The 15,729-nt window shown below is 52.7% G+C and overlaps 1 protein-coding gene across 1 annotated transcript in view; it reads left to right on the top strand.

Annotated features, from left to right (window-relative positions):
* Window positions 1–6,433: 6,433 nt before the first annotated feature.
* The window catches only part of LAMB3 (laminin subunit beta 3), a 35,529-nt gene continuing 26,233 nt past the window's right edge, over window positions 6,434–15,729 (top strand). Inside the window, exons 1-2 of the mRNA XM_040985287.1 lie at window positions 6,434–6,461; window positions 7,202–7,356. Of these exons, the coding sequence (XP_040841221.1) occupies window positions 6,434–6,461; window positions 7,202–7,356 (183 nt within the window). The remainder of the gene's footprint in view (window positions 6,462–7,201; window positions 7,357–15,729) is intronic.

The raw sequence follows: 15,729 nt of genomic DNA, 5'->3' as shown, positions 1-15,729 counted from the left end.
AGCTGGCCCCTGGTCAAGCCCTTGCACAGACACTAATGTTGCTCCAGGCTCTGCCTTAGCTGGTGTTGATTTCAGACAGGGAGCTGACACACTTACTCCCTTCCTTCCCCAACCACAAGGTACGTAGGTGTCCATCCTCAGCCCTCAAATGTCAATACCTTTGTCTCTCTAGTGGCCCTTTTAGAAATTGGTTCAAAAGTCCTCCAGGGCAGCTCTCGGACAGTGTAAGGTGTAGATCTCACAATACATGTGTCCCTCCTCCCTCCTGGGCATTCCTGGTCTTCTTTTTCCCACTAGCTCCCTACATGCCAAGTGGCCAGAGGTTACTTTTCAGCCCAGTATATTCTTCTTTTCCGGGTGAGACTGGGCCATGGCCACATGGCAAGCTCCGTACAGCCAATTTGTGTCCAAAGGTTACAGAGCTGGACTTGGGTCCGGAGAACCTCACTGTCAGGGGTCAATGGCAAAATAAATAGGGCAAAGGTGGAGATGGCTGGGATAGAGGAGAGGGTGTGGCCATAGGCCAGTTGTCAGCATGAGCCAGTCTGCCACATGCCTGCCACCAGGCTCCACCAAAGCTGCAGGCTACCCTGGACTGCACCCCTCTGGTGGGGTGGGCTGCTGGGGGGAGTGCCTTGGGAAATGGGACCGGGCTGAAGGAGTTGAGGCCTCTGAGGTGGCCCAGGAGCTCGCCTTTGGGTCAGGGGATCCCCTTCCTTTGCAGAGGGGAAGTTGTGTCACCCCCTTGTCATGCTTTTGGCTTAATCTTGTTGGCTGATGGTGCTGTTTGCACAGTCACCTCATCTGCCTTACACCCCTGTGAGCAGGCTCTAGGGCTCACCTGGGGCAGCTCCCTGTGGGTGAGAGGGGAAACCCTGCTGGATTGTGCCAGCCTGCAAGAGAAGGAAGTAGAGGCAGCACCTTCCCTATCTGTGCCCACAGGACAGGTTGTCAGGATGAACAGCCAGCCCAGAGGCGTCTGATGGCATCTGCTCAGCTAGAGTCACCCTTGGCAACCCCAACCCAACCCAACCCTGTGAGTTGGAACAAGAGCACAGAGAGGTTTGAGCTAGTGGTCTTGGGTAGAGTCTGGAGCCCAGTCGACCCTGGTCAGCAAGGCTGGGGATAGGTGTTTAGGTGACGTGGTGCATTCTTGGCTCTTGTAATGGGGGAGCCATTGATACTGTGGTGTGGGCTTGGATCACCGGTTCTTAGCTGAAACGAAGTTATTGAAATTGAACCTCTTTTTCTTCCCCTGTGAAGGAAGGCCAATGAAGACGGTGCCTCACAGGAATGTAATGGGCACTCCATGAGTTAATGTGTGAAGAGTTTAGAATTGTGCTTAGCACACCATGGATCTCACTGAATGTTAATCGTGGTTGTTTTAGGCTGACTGCCAGCTTTTTTCCCTGACCTCCATCAAGCCGGTGTGCATGGATGTTTGTTGGGGGAGCATTCAGGTTGGGTAGGTTAGTACAGCTGGGGGCTAGGGGGAGGCAGGAAGCTGGAAGGGCATGGAATTGAGTCACTTTGTGCCAGGCTGTGTTCCTGCTTGTTGACAGCCCCTGCCTCCTATCTGAGCCTTGTTAACACACAAGGCCCACTTTCTTACTGGGTTTTGGGGCGATTCATAGAAGAGAATCCCGTTGTCTAGACAGCTGAGTGGTCATACTGGAGCACAGGACCACACCAGGTTAGTCACAGGACCAGTGCCCAGGACCAGTGCAGGAGTCCACCCTGTCCCGCAGAGCAGGACTCAGCCATGACTCACGGTTGTTCCGGTGAAGTCTGAGCCTTACTCACCCGACAGCCCTGCCTCCAACACCTGCAAGTCCCAGCCAGGACCAGGGGCTCTTATCTTCTCTCCTGTTCCTCTTCCTTTCCTCCCTCCATGCACCCTCTCTTGTTACTTCTTATTTGACAAATCCTGGCCAATCTCCCTAGCAACTTGGACAGTTGGAACCTGACAGATGGATACTAGGGACAGTGGCTTCTAATGCCACCCCCACAACCTTTCAGAGACATTGCCAGGAACCACTGATATGCAGGCAAAGGAGGATATTGCATGTACCAAGAGGGTGACATTGATGTAATCTGGGGGTGGTCACCTCTAAGAAGCACTCTCACACTGTCGCAAGCTGGTGATCCAAAGCCTGGACCATTCCCTCTGAGAATGCAAGCATACATCAAAGGCAAGAGAGTACCTTAAACCAAACCAGTGGCAGACAACTGCTGCATGAACCAGTTCAGCCCACAAATGGCCAGCACCTACTGTTTGCCGGGGACTCTAAAAATTAGACAGGAAGCTTCACCCTCTTGGACATCACATTCCAGACCAAAATACACAGGATAGGCAAATACTGTAGCTGGATAGGAGATATTGAGTGCTGCCAAAGAATGCAAATAACATGCTACCAATCGCATGGGGTAGGTGGGGCGGGGGAGTTGGTGGTGGTTTCCAGAGGGGTGGTGGGGAGGTCAGGATATGCATGCAAATTGGCAAAAGGTAAGAGAGATATGCACATGTGCAGAAGGAGAGGGCTTCGGGCGATGGGAGCAGCTGCAACCCAGGCAGCAGCAGGCTGGCAATGTGGAGACCCCTTACGGAGGCTGCGTGGCCAGAGCACAGGCCAGGAGGGCCACAGGGGGCAGTGACCACAGAAAGGTAATGCAGTCACCAGCTTGCTGCTTTTCCTGCAGACCCTCATAGACTTCCTGGGTCCTGAGGGTGGGGTGGGGGTGGGGGGAGCTTGTGCAGGCCTCTGACCTGCAGAGTCACATGACCCAGAGTATGGGGATTTTCTTTCTTGTAGGCTGCTGCGAACATCCCAGGAGAGGCTAGGGCTAGGAAGGTGGGAGTAGATCCTGTTTACTTTTGGAAGGGGCAGTAGATTGAATTTGCGGGTGCGTTAACATGAGCGAGGGAGACCCAGAGCTGGAGGATGTCTTCCCTGGCACTATTTCTGAGCCATCTCAGGGGAGAGGGGGAGGCGAGGGCTCTGACACAGGAGCCGGTGGCAGGGAGAGAACACACGTGCCCAGAGGAGACTCACAGGTGCATGCCACCCTGCAGCTCTGACCAGACCCTAACCCAGCCTTGGCCTCTCTTACAGGCTGGTGGTCTCTAAGCATAGGACTTGAACTTATAAAGCCCCTGGATTCCCACTGGGGGACAATCAGGGAAGAGTGAGGCTAATGGGGCTGCCCTTGGGGTCTGCATAGGCAGTTTCCTGAGCTTGGTTGGGAAGTTTGTGGGAGGGGCCCTGAGCAGAGCAATCCACATTTCCCTGCTGTAAGCCAAGCCAGTCCTAGGACCTGCCCAAGCCTGTTAGGTCTGAGACTGCAAGTGCTTGCTTACCTGGGCTCAGAAAGGGGGAGGGGAGCCTTAAAGGGCCCAGCCACTCCACCTGCTTGCACTGCCTCCTTTGTTTCCACTGAGGACCTGGGCTTGCCTCACCACCTTCTTTCTGCTGAGTTAATGATTACCGAGCTCTTGGTCACATCCTCTGGGGCTAGGCAGAGGGTATTTCCTGGACACCTGGAGTTCAGGGTGCTGGGGAAGTAGAGAGAGAGAGAGCATGAGCCCACAAGATAGGAGGACTTATGTTGCAGGGGGTCTGAAGGGCCTTCTGAAGGGGACTCAGTGGGGCTTGCTCTGTGTCATACAGGAGGAGACGATTGTGGGCAGCTACGTGTGCTGTCCTGACCTGCTGAGTTCAGCCAGACTTCACTAGATCGCTGACAGGAGACAAGACACTGACTGTTGGAGTAGCAGTTATACAGCACAGCAACTAACTGCCCATTGGCTAATTACAGTCTCTCTCTCACCACCCGTCCCAGGGCTGAATTAGAACCTGAGGGGTGGAAATGCATTTTCATCTCTGGTTATTGTTCCCTTAAGGGTCCTCAAGCCAATGTTTTGGACATAACCCTGCAGCCCTGAGGAGTTTCTGCTTAGGAGATGCTGACGGACTGGAATGGCTAAGCTGTGAGTTCCTTATAAAAGGCATATGGGCGGCACTAACATTCCACAGTGATGCCAGTGCAGGTGCTGCGAGGTCAAGGTCTGGGCTGGGAGCCCTTCCCCTTGCCCTGAGTCCTAATCTGGTGGGGAAGAGTATCCTATGCATACAGTCATTCCATCTGGACCTGTGAGGACTATATGCAGTGGCCTGAAGCCCCAGTTCAAGAACCGCTATGGGTCCCACAAGGGAAGCTCTATCCAGGGTGGGGCCTGGCAGCCGGCCAGGTGCAGTCTGCTCTGACTGCATTAGTCCTGCCCTATCTCAGCCTTTGTTTCCACCACTTGTGGTCAGGTCTGATTTCTGGCCCTCCAGGCGGGCATTCCTGACCCGGGAGGGAGGGGCCAGGAGACCAGCGCTGCTGGAGCTGGGGGCAGTGAGTCACAGGCAGTTACCTGTCGCAGGGCTCCCTGCCAACCCCTTGCGCTTGCTGAGTGAGCCCAGGAATGCGTTTGCCTCCAGCTCCCCTGTTCTTTCCTTTTAAGCTCGCCTGGGATGAGCTAAGCTTCAGCTCCTTCCTGATGACCTGTAGCCTTTTAAGAAGCCTCCAAATTTCCCAAGAAGCCAGGATTTTCCACTGTTTTCCCCCACATAGGATGGGTCTGGTGCTTTCCAGGGTCCTGGATGCTGGAGTCTTCTAGTGTAATCATTTGTCTTTTTTTTTTTTTTTTTTTTTTTAAACATTTTCCCACAAACTCTGATCTGGTCTTTTGTCCTTGGGAGCCTAGAGCACAAGAGGAAGTTGATTCCTCTGTCTGGGCAAAGTGCCTGGCACCCATGAGGGACCCCCTACCAGGAGTTTTGGCCTCTCAGGGTCACTCACAGCTGCCCAGTGCTTGCTGTGGGTGGTGCCTCTCCCTCCAGTGCCCACAGGCAGGTGGGCACCAGTGGAGCGGGCTACGAGGTCTCAGGGACCAACCCACTTACCCAGTCTCAATCTCGGGGAGGCGGGGGTGCGGTGACGACAGCTGGGGCGTGCCAGATTCCTGCGGTCCGCCCTGCCTGCTGTGGGCTACGCCCAGCCGGGGAGTCTCCAGAGGTGAGGCTGTTGTTTAAAAACCAGAAGTCGGGAGAGGGGACCCCCCACCTTCAAGGGGCGCTCCCAAGAGAGGCCCTCTGGAGTGAACAACGCTGTAGCACAGGAGCCAGGTACAGTCCATGCTTTCCCCTGCGCAGTAGGGGCTGGTTGGGGTCGGGGGAGAGAGACAGGTCCTCTTCTGTGGGTGCCTGGGACCTGGGTCTCATGCCTTCCCAGTCCCGAAGAAGGCCAGCCAGGTGAGTGTATCTGCTGCTGTTGGGATTGCTTTTCCACCCTGACAGGTGTCTCAGAGACTTAGAAGAAAGCAGGTTGAGATCTGGAGGGAGCACAAAGGAGAAGTGGAGAGGGTGGTTGGGGAATTGAAGTGGGGGAGCTGGCTCAGAGTGGCTCCTTTCCATGGGGGACAGGGCAGGGGAAACTTCCTGCCACGGACCCTGGCTTTTCTGGGAGATGATGGAGAGGCACAGCTCTGGGGCATCAGGCTCTGCTCTGAAAGGGCTCAGGTGACCACAGGTTTCCCCCACCCAGTTCCTGCCTTGTATACGGACAAAGGAGTGCAAGGCTATCAGGGTGTCCTGACAGGCCCTGTGGGAGTGAGGTTGAGGCCGGTTGCCTCAGGCCCCACCCTGGCTTTCCAGGAGCCCCCCACAGCCTCCCTCAGGATCCTTGCTGTGTGCAGTGCCGGGCTCCTCCTTCATGTTGAGTCCGGCCCATAACTGGAGATGTTTTGGATTGCCTTCAGTTTCCTTGAAATCCTCACTCACCTTTCAAAAACTGCCAGACCTGCCTCTGTTCTCACAGCATCTCAGCCACTTGCTATGGCTGCTGCAGAGTGACATACGCCCCCCTGCGGGACTGGAGCCCATGCTAACCATGGCTGGGGAAGACCCCCTCCGGGCCTTCACCCTCTTCGACCCCCTTGCTGTGGTCCTGTAGGCCGTTTACATGCAAGTCCTGAAAAAGGCCAGGCCTCTTGCTTGAGTCAGGAACAAGGCCTTGGCACCCTCCTGCCCAGCCCAGCTTTTTGCTGTGCCTGCATGGTCTGCCAGTCCCTGTGGGGCAGGGCAGGGTCTAACCTCATCCACTGCAAGGGGATGGGATTTTGGTGGTGGTGGGGCACCTCAGGAAGTCACATGCCAGCTGGGCCAGGAGGCCAGGGCTCTCTGGCACTTTCTAAACTCTTGGCTACAAATGGACCTGCTGCTCAAAAATATCCTATAGCATCAACCCCCTGGGTACAGACCTCTGAGAGCTCATAGTCCTGAGACAGAGGCTACGGGGTTGGTGTGCTGTTGGGTTCCTATGGCTTTACCCAGGCTGTCATATTCTGCCCCAGATCAGGCCCTCTCTGGGAACCACCCACTGGCTGAAGATGAGACCACTGCTTCTCCTCTGTTTGGGTAAGTGTTCCTTCCAAACGCCCTGGACCCTGTTGCATAGTGTGGAGGTGGCAGCCACCTGGAGAGGAGGAAAGTTTGCCCTGTGTAAGCCTCTTTGTCATCTCTTGCCTGGGAGTGGGAGCACTGACCCCACTCCTCTGTATCTTTGGGAGAACTGTCTTCCTTCCCTGACAGGCTCTTGGGTGCCTTCTTATTCTCACCCAAGGGAGCTCTCTGACCTGCTTACCTTCCATCCTTGCAGTCTGAAGCCAGCTCCAGATTTATCTTGGCTGGCACTCTGGGGTTTTCAGGGAATTATAGCTGGGCACTGCTGGAGCATGACTGTATCCCTTTGCAGATAAAGGAGAGGAAAGAATACAGACCTCCCTCTGTGGTCCAGCCATTGCTTGCAGTCAGCTTGTTGAAAAGAGCTGTGGACCATGCCCTGCTGGTCCAGTGTGTGTGTGTGTATCTGACTTGATCTCAAAAACCCCATATAAAGGCTACACTTAAGGATCACTTATGGTCTCTGGTTGCCAGTCTTTGTCCTTGTCAAGACTGAGATGATAGTGGATGAAATCAGTCTTTCAAAAATCTAATGGTATCAGGAATGTTACCCTTGCCATAGGCAGGAACTAGGAGCATGAGTGAGGTGGAGCATCTGGCCTTGCCAATATCAGCAACCCCAGGGGATACTGGGGTGGCCTGCCAGGTGGTCCTCCTCATGCCAGCAGCATCTCATAACCTTCCTGTGCTTTCAGCTTTGCCTGGCCTCCTGTGTGCCCAGCAAGCCTGCTCCCGTGGGGCCTGCTATCCTCCTGTTGGGGACCTGCTCATTGGCAGAACCCGGTTTCTCCGAGCTTCATCCACCTGTGGACTAACCAAGCCTGAGACTTACTGCACCCAATATGGCGAGGTAGGCCCTGTTTTGTGGAGGAAGGTGGGGTGGAATGGGGCAGATGCACTATAATTTGTTCACTGAATATAATAGGGTATCTTCAATGTAAGCCAAGCCCTGTTGTACCTCATGTTGGTTGGGCAAGAGAAAATGTATTCAAAATGAACTTGTGACTCTTTTCTGCTGGATGAAACTGGAGTTTTCTTTATTTTGTTGTTGTTGTCTTTAGCTCTTGAGCAAGGGTAGGATAGTGTTTCAGGTCTTGGAAATAAGTAGATAAACTTTGGTATAGCACCCCATGTGCCATCATTGATGGATAAGCCAAGGCCATGGGTATGCATGGGAACTAGGATGTTGTGGGGGAGGCAGCTGGCGTGGTTGTAACATGATTTTTTGCCACTGTCTTTTTGACCAGGGTCAGAGTGTGGCGGGGCAGGGCTGGCAGGAGAATATGTGACAATAGCCTTAAGTATACTTTCTATGTTTGGCGTCCATCATGTGTAACCAGTGAGCTTCCTCCTCTTACAACCTTAAGGATCCACATATCTCACTGACCGGACCAGGTGGAAAACACTCAGCTTTGTCAAAGGACCCGGATCAGGGAGATGCATGAGCGAGTGCTCTGAGGTTCTCAAGCAGGGTAGAGACCCTCTTAGTACTCAGGTCAGAACTGAACACTGCCTGTTCCCACTGCCTGCTGGGCAACCGGCCCTCTTGCAGACCTTGCCCACTGCCTCTAGGCCTGTTTGGCAGGAGTTATGGCTTTCTTCCCTTTTCTCCTCAACAAGCTGGGGTCTCCTCACATCTGCTGGAGTGGAAATCCAATCCTTCCGCACCTTCTTGTGTCTCCAGCATCTCATTTGCCATCTGTCTGCCTTCAAAACGCAGATTTGCACCAGGAGATGGATGAGGAGTGGTCTCTGTCTGTGGCTTTTGGGGAAACAAAGAGGGTTGGGGAGAGAAGGAAGGAGAGGGACAGAGTAGCCATATGGTCGTGGTGGAGACAGGGGTGACCAGTGGCTTCCACGTTCCAGGCTGCTTTGTCCCCAGGATGCTGGGTGGTGGGCCTGGGTGCCCTTGGCTACTCTTCGTCATAGCTGGATGGTGCTAGGAGGTGAGTTTGGAGATAGCGAGCAGGGGAGGGCTGTGGGTGCTTCATCTCACCCACTTGGATGTGGGAGACCCATTTGACAGCATTGGGTAAGATGAGGGCCCGCTGTGGGCCCAGATTACTGCACAGGCACCAGGGGACTGGCACTATTGAGCTTCTAGGTAACAGAGTGGGCCCAACTGCTCCCTCTCCACACATTCTCCCCACGTCATTTTGCCACAGAATCTCAGACCTAAGAGCTCAGGGAGTCTGATGCCACTGATGCCAAATCCTGTTTGACTCACCTTCAGCAAGGAGGAGCAAGCTTAGGCCCTTGCTCCCAGGCCTGTCTGGATACTTCTGTCCCTCTAGGCCTGGGTGTTTGGCTTCTCCATGGCCTGCCCTCTGCCTCTTTCAGCTGCCCAGTGAGTCGACTTCCAGCTCCTAAATAACCCCATGAGAGCAAAATGAGGTACTTGCAAAAGAGAAGTCTAGACTTTTGCAACCCTGGGGATGGATATACCTCAGCTATTTTTGTTCTCTGAGAACACTGGCTTTTTCTGTAAAGGGAAATAAGTCCATGTGGCTTCTTAGAAGGAGTAAAGGATGGGTGGTCCCAGGTCTGCCAGTCCATTGCACAGGAGATGGTGCCTACTCTTCCCTCAGTGAGAATTAGGTGAGGTGGTCTTTAGGGCACCCCCTTTGCTCCTCTTTGAGGATAAGCTGATGACTGACCACCAGCATCATGCTCTGCCCTCTGCCTCTCTTCTTTCTCTTCCCTTCTGCTTTTCCACACTGTGCCTTCTTGGTACCCATTGTTCCAGCTCCGAGGACATGCACCTGCAGGCACACAATGCCTGCTAGTCCTTGAACCTTCTTCAGGTACACCCATGTGGCTGGGTGATAATTTAGGAATTCAGATTTTAACTCGATTGAGTTCTACTTTCAGGTGTTTTTTTTTAACATTTATTTTATTTACTTGAAAGGCAGAGTTGGGGGGAGGAGGGAAAGAGAGAGGGAGGGAGAGAGAGAGAGAGAGAGATTCTATGTGTTGGTTCACTTCCCAAAGTGGCTGCAAGAGCTGGAACTGGGCCAGGCAGAAGCCAGAGACTGCAGAGGTCCAAGTTCCCATGCTATCCTCCACTGCTTTCCCAGCTACATTAACTGGGAGCTGGATCAGAAGTGGAGCAGCTGGACTTGAACCAGTGCCTATATGGGATGCCAGCACGGCAGGTGATGGTTTAATTTGTTGTGTTGCAGTGGCGGTCCCCACTTTTAGCTCCTAATTTATTATGAGATGATGCTGTGTATTATGTGTTCAAGACATCATAGTAAATGTTTTTCATAAATTACCTCAATTAATTTTTGTAGCACTGCACGAAGTGGTTATAATCCCCTTGCGGTATCAGGAGTATTTGGGAGCATTCTGGATCCCAAGCTTCTGACTGCAGCACACAGGTGTTGCATGTTCTGAATGGGAGGGGTTAGAAATAGAGGGGCATCCTGGACAGTCGCAGCTGGAAATGAGGGGACCATGATGCAGAGCCACCTTCCTAGTGACTATACCTTCATCCCCTCTCTGCCAGCTCCCACCAGCAGATACACCTTGCTGAAGACTAGGCCTTTCTTCTATTCCTATGAAGAGGTGTTATGGCAGGCCCTGAGCCCAGTGCAAAGTCCCTCAGCACCTGCTGCCTACCTACTGCCATAACCTGAGCATCAGGGCAGTGGGGAGGTGTGACCTTTGGTTATAGCTGCCGAACTCTTCCCACCTCCTACCCCTAACCCAGCTGATGAGCACAGGGAAAACTCAGTGTATGGCAACTGTAGGAGTTGTTCCCCAACTGTCCCAACTCTTCAGCCCTGAGTGTGTCTTCTTTCATGCGGGCTGGTCTCAGACAATCCATGTACCTCATATACCCAATTCTGATTATCAGCTAAATCCTATCAACCTCAAGGGCTTCCTTTGGTGGACTGTGGGTTCCTGCTGCAGTCCTGGGAGTGGACCTCGATGTAGCCAGCTTTGCTGAGTCCTTTACTTGGCCCTGCAGCCTCTCACTGAACTGTCTGGCTTTGGGCCTGAGCAGGTCTTTACCAGAATGGCTTGGGGCTGCACTCCCAGCCCATCCCCTAATTTTATTTCTTCCAGCCGCTGCCTAATTTCTGGGCAAGCCCATTGCACCATTATTTCTTTAATCTGAAGGTGTGACTCTCATTCACTTCTGTTCTGTGCCTGAGTCTCTGGAAAAACGAGAGTAATGACAGCACCCGCTTGAAGGGGAGTGGTGAGTGTTGTATGCAGAAGTGTGCAGAGGGGCCGGGGCACAGTGCAGGTTAGGGGCTGAATGCTCTGCCTGGCCCCTTCGCTCATTCTGCCCCCTGGTGCTTGTGCCTGTGGCCAGAGGATGCCTTGCCTGGGACCCACACTCCCTACCATTGCTTCCCTCCGGGAAGCACACTCACATTCCTTGCTGAAATTCATCCATCCCTGAGGCCAGCCCCCTTCATCCCGCGAAGGTGAAGGTGCTGGCTGCCCATTTTTCTGCCAGAGGGCTGCCGGAGAACCCTCTGATGTTAGCCAGATGGGGAGTTAGTTGTGCCAGTGAAGCGAAGACTCTAGTTCTGGTCTGGGTTTGGATCTCTAAATAGGGGTGAGACCTTTGGGAAGGCCATGGCTCCTCTCTCTACCGCTGTCTCCATACTAATGAAGGGAAGGAGTTTGGTTTGTCAGCCTTTATCACGTGTTCAGCTCCTCAGAGGCAGCTGGGCTGTGTGGTGACCCTGGGGTCTGCAGTAGTCTGTCATGCACAAGTGCGAGTGTCCTGGGCAGTGCCCTCTGTCCACGGGGCTGGTGCACACTCCTCAAGAACCAGGGCTGTGTCTGAGCGACATCCAGCTCTGGTTTCTGCTCCCGACAGTAGCTCCTCCAGTGTCAAGTGTGCTCTCCAAAATGCTTTATTTATCTCCACTCCCCACATCACTTTGTTTTTTTTTGGGGGGGGGGATCTTAATTACTCAGTTGCCTTAATAACACTCTAACACAGTGCATTCCTCAGGTTAATTAACTGTGAAAATCAAACAGCTGTCATTTTTGCAGCTCAGAAACAGACTGGAGTGGTTGCCAGTTGGAGGTCCCTGCCTTCCCAACACCCACATGTACGCATGCACAAACATGCACTCACATCCATGTACATGAACCTGCGCAGAGACATGCGTGGACAAGAACCCACACTCAGGTGCACACATCCACACCCACAGCCATGGCCTTTCTTTGACACATGTCTGTGTTCTTGAACCTCGGGAAGGTTAGCGTTTGGGCAGAGGATGTGTGCTTGACGTACTTGACCTCTATCCTAGAGTCAGGGGGACCCTGTCTCTGACCAAAATATCTGCTTCCCTAGAAGCTTTAAGCAAATCTGAAACCTTCAAAACACCTACCATTTCCACACAGTGAAACACTGTTAAATTCCTTATTTTCCATGTAGTTATCCTTGGGAATACGGCCAGTTAAATTGATAACACAGCCAAGGTTTGTTTATCAACAATTTAGCTATGACATTTTGCGAAGAGTCCTGGAAAGTAAGATACAGATTAATCGTTTTTGATGTGATAAAAGAAAATGCAAAGGGATGCTGGTGGTGGGGAGGGAGAGAGTTGCCACCCAAGAGATGCTAAACTTGGGCTGCTGGAACTGTGAGGCTCTTGGGTTCTGGTTGTTATGGGCTGGAGAGTGGTGGTGGTAAAGGATAGAAGAGTGGGGAAATGTTTAGGGGGGAAGGGTTGAAGACAAACCTGGAGGAGCCCGACGCCTTTGCTGGCTTAGCTTCTCACTGCCTTGTTGCTAAGCATAGGCCATGGGTACCATGCTACCCATTGCCCAGCCTCTGCTGTCTGCCTGTAGGAGGATTGGGGGAGGTCACTGTCGCTGGCAGAACCTGCATGGGTTCCAGCTGCACAAAGCAGTTCTGTGCTCTTAGTTCTAGAAGGACATCACTACTTCTGGAGTCGAGGGAACCCTTCCCAAGACAAGGAAGGAGACAGTGTCCTGTAAGCCAGCTCTTGTCTCCGCCATTTCCAGTGATTGTTCTGTGACTGCCAGACTCCTTGAATTAGAATTTACAAGAAGGTTTCGGAGTCAGTCTAGGACAGGAGTCTCATCTTTGTCAGTTTACAGTGGTGTAGGTTTGGACACATTTGTTCAGTTCCCTGCAGAATGGGGAAGCCACCATTTGCAAAAGGCAATATACCAACCTCAGAGACTTCTGGGAGTTTGAAATGAGATAATATATGCGCAGTGCTCTAGAGAGAGGCCGGTGCCATGTAATTCTTGGCTGTGTGGTAAACATCTTCTCTATAATCAACTTCAGAAACACAACCTTTCTGAAAGTGGTTTGGGTGGAGAGCAGGACTGTGCTGAGCTAAGGCCTAGCTCCAAGTTTTACTCCATAATAAAAAGAACGATGAGGTTGAAACGCATAGCTTGGGGCCCTCCTGTCACCCCTTGCCTGCAGCAGGCACTGGCTTCTGATCTTTGCCAGCAACACCTGTTGATGTAGAAATAACTGGGGAGCCTTGTAGATGGCAGTGGGACCTAGATGCTCAGGGGCGTGCAGGCCCCTCCGGCCCTGCCTCACAGTGCTGGTGAGAGAGTTGCTGCAGCCAGGGCCTGGTTTTCCCCCTGCTTCCTTTGTGTGCTGGCCTGGAGTGTCTTTGATAAGTGGGAGCAGGGGAGAATTCTGATGAGATGTTAGAGCCAAACAGAACCTCATTAAGTTGTCCAAACCCAAGGAGGAGGCTGACATGGAGGAAATGTCTTTTCTTGAAGGCAGCTGGATTTTTGTTTTGCTTTTTTGCCTTGTTTAGGTTTTGGCTTCCTTTCATTGGGCCCTGACTGGCGGCCATGACCCTGACAGTGGCCTCTCGCGGGGGGGATGCAGGCAACCCCCCTACTCCCCCCGCCAGCTGGCTCCTGGGAGGGAGCTACGCAGTGCAGAACCAGAGGCTCTTTCCCATCTCCCCCCAAGAGTTAGCTCAGTGTTCTTGCAAAGGCACAGAGCTTCTCTTTCCACCCCTCTCCACTGTGACTCAGGGCCCTGCAGGCTCTTGCTCATGCTTGTGCCCTTCCCCAGCTCTCTTGGAGGGTTTGTCTTTCAGCCAGACTGCTGAGCTTCTAGAATGCTCTAGGCTAAGGGAACAGGCCCAGACTTTCCAGCTGGAGGGCAAGTAGGAGCCAAACTGGCTGAGGGCCTGACAGGCTGAATTGATAATAACTGCAGTTCTATGGTAGCAGGGCCAGGGGAAACCAGCCAAGTGACCTCGGAGCAGGAGGCAGCTGCTGTGGTGGCCAAGAGCTTCCATCCCCGGGAGCAACAGAGGCACGTAATGCACGTGGAAATGGAGAGTCTCCACTGAAGGGCCTACCCACCGGCACGCTAGCACTCTTAGGTGGACACATTCTACTGGCAAACATATGAAAGTGACCCAGAAGGGAGAGCCGAGGCCCAGAGGGAATGGGAACCCTCATAGCTCGTCCTCACGTGGACTCCTGCCAGAAGCTGCTCTATTTCAGGCCTCCCTCCCTGAAGCTGCTTGACAAGCAGAGCTACTTAAAATACCTGTCTGAAGCCTGTTGGCTTAGCCTGTCTCTAAGATAACTCCCCCCTTTAGCAATGTTCCTATGACAAGCAGCACGTAGTCTTGAGCCCAGGAGGCCATGTGGTCCCCTCATCAGTGCGTGTGCACGTGAAAGGAAGGTGGAGAAGCTGTGGAGTGCCCCAGACTGCTCCGGGGAAGATATGATGGGGAGGGTATAGGAAGGGAGACAGGCTGGGGAGCAGCCCAAACTGAACACATTGGACAGCCTCAGGGTTTTGTTGTTTTCCCTCTCACAATACCATCTATTTTTCTTGAGTATGAAAGTTAAGGTATTTTCACAGTCTAAAAGTTTGAACATGTTAAAAAGTGGCAGAGAAGGAAGAATGACACCTATCATCTCACTCCCAGTTGTCCGGGGTTGGGCTGCAGGGAGCTGCCATGTTAGTGACTCATCATAGGTAAGGAGCAGTAGTTTCCTATGGTTCTGCCTCCAATAGCAGCACGTTCCAAATATTTCCCATTGCCCTAAAGGGACACGCGTGGGATCCTAATAAGCACATAGGTCTGTGCCCAATTCTTTTCTTTCATTAAACATAATACAGTTATTCTACCCACCCGATCATGCAATTAAAAATTGTCTCTAAACAGTGTTTTTAATGGTTACATAACCTCCGTCATTTGGGAGTATCAAGGGCATTTCCGCAGCCTCTGGCTCCTTGTCCCATCGCCCAAGGAAAGAAAGAGCCTTGTTTCTGGCATTGCTGGCCAGGGGAGGGCTGGGACTGGCTCCCAGCAGAGCCGGGGAGAGAGAGAGCTCTGGTGACAGGCTACCTCCCCTGCCGGAAGGCAGCTGGCCCTTGTCTCCGCTCAGGACATGTGCCGAGTGCAGACGGAGGATGGCTGGTGGAAAAGTTTGCCCCTGAGAGGCTGGCAGAGTGCACAGAAGGGCATGCTCACAGCCAGGGACCAAAATAGGGTTCTGGAGGGGAATCCGAGTTCAGCAGGAACCTCCTCGTTGTCAGAGAGGATGCTGATCTCCCGTCTCTGGGGGGACCGAGCTGAGTGAGTTGCTGCAGAAGTCACATTTCTTCCTAAGTCCCCCTCCTCTGCCATAGGCTCTCGCTGCTCCTCAATAAACTTCAGAGTCAGATCAAGCTCTTAGGGAATGTGAGCTGAGACAGAGATGGTCACCCTTGACCAAGCTTCCCATGGGGCTGCCACTCACTTGACCTCCCTAGGGAAATGAAAGGATGAAGATGGCAGAGGGGGAAGAAAAGAGAGGGACTGGGAGAGAGGAACAGAGATGAGAGAGGGTGGAAAGGGATCCTCCCTGGTGCTGATACTGGTGACCAACTGATGGTTTAAATCATGTTTTATCCCTGTGCCTAAGTGCACTAATCTGTAAAATGGGACTAACTCTTCACCTAGGCTTATTGCCACATTTAATATATTATTGTATTGAAACCAGGTAGTAGAAAGCAAGTTGCTGTCCTCATGAGCAACTATAAAGGGGAAGAAAGACAATGCCCCCCCAAATTAAACCAACAGTAAATGCATACTCTGACAGCAGACACTATGGAAAAAATTATAAGGGCCTATGTAAAGCTGCCACTTTCATCCTGGGACACCTTTATCACAGCTCTGGCTTGCATATCACATGCTCCAATCCAGCTGCAACCAGATCCAATCCAACCGGTTGCGTCAGG

Source organism: Ochotona curzoniae, unplaced genomic scaffold (assembly GCF_017591425.1).
Source record: "Ochotona curzoniae isolate NIBS_2020 unplaced genomic scaffold, NIBS_Ocur_1.0 contig_430, whole genome shotgun sequence".
Taxonomy (NCBI): domain Eukaryota; kingdom Metazoa; phylum Chordata; class Mammalia; order Lagomorpha; family Ochotonidae; genus Ochotona; species Ochotona curzoniae.
This window is presented reverse-complemented; position numbering and strand designations above follow the sequence as displayed.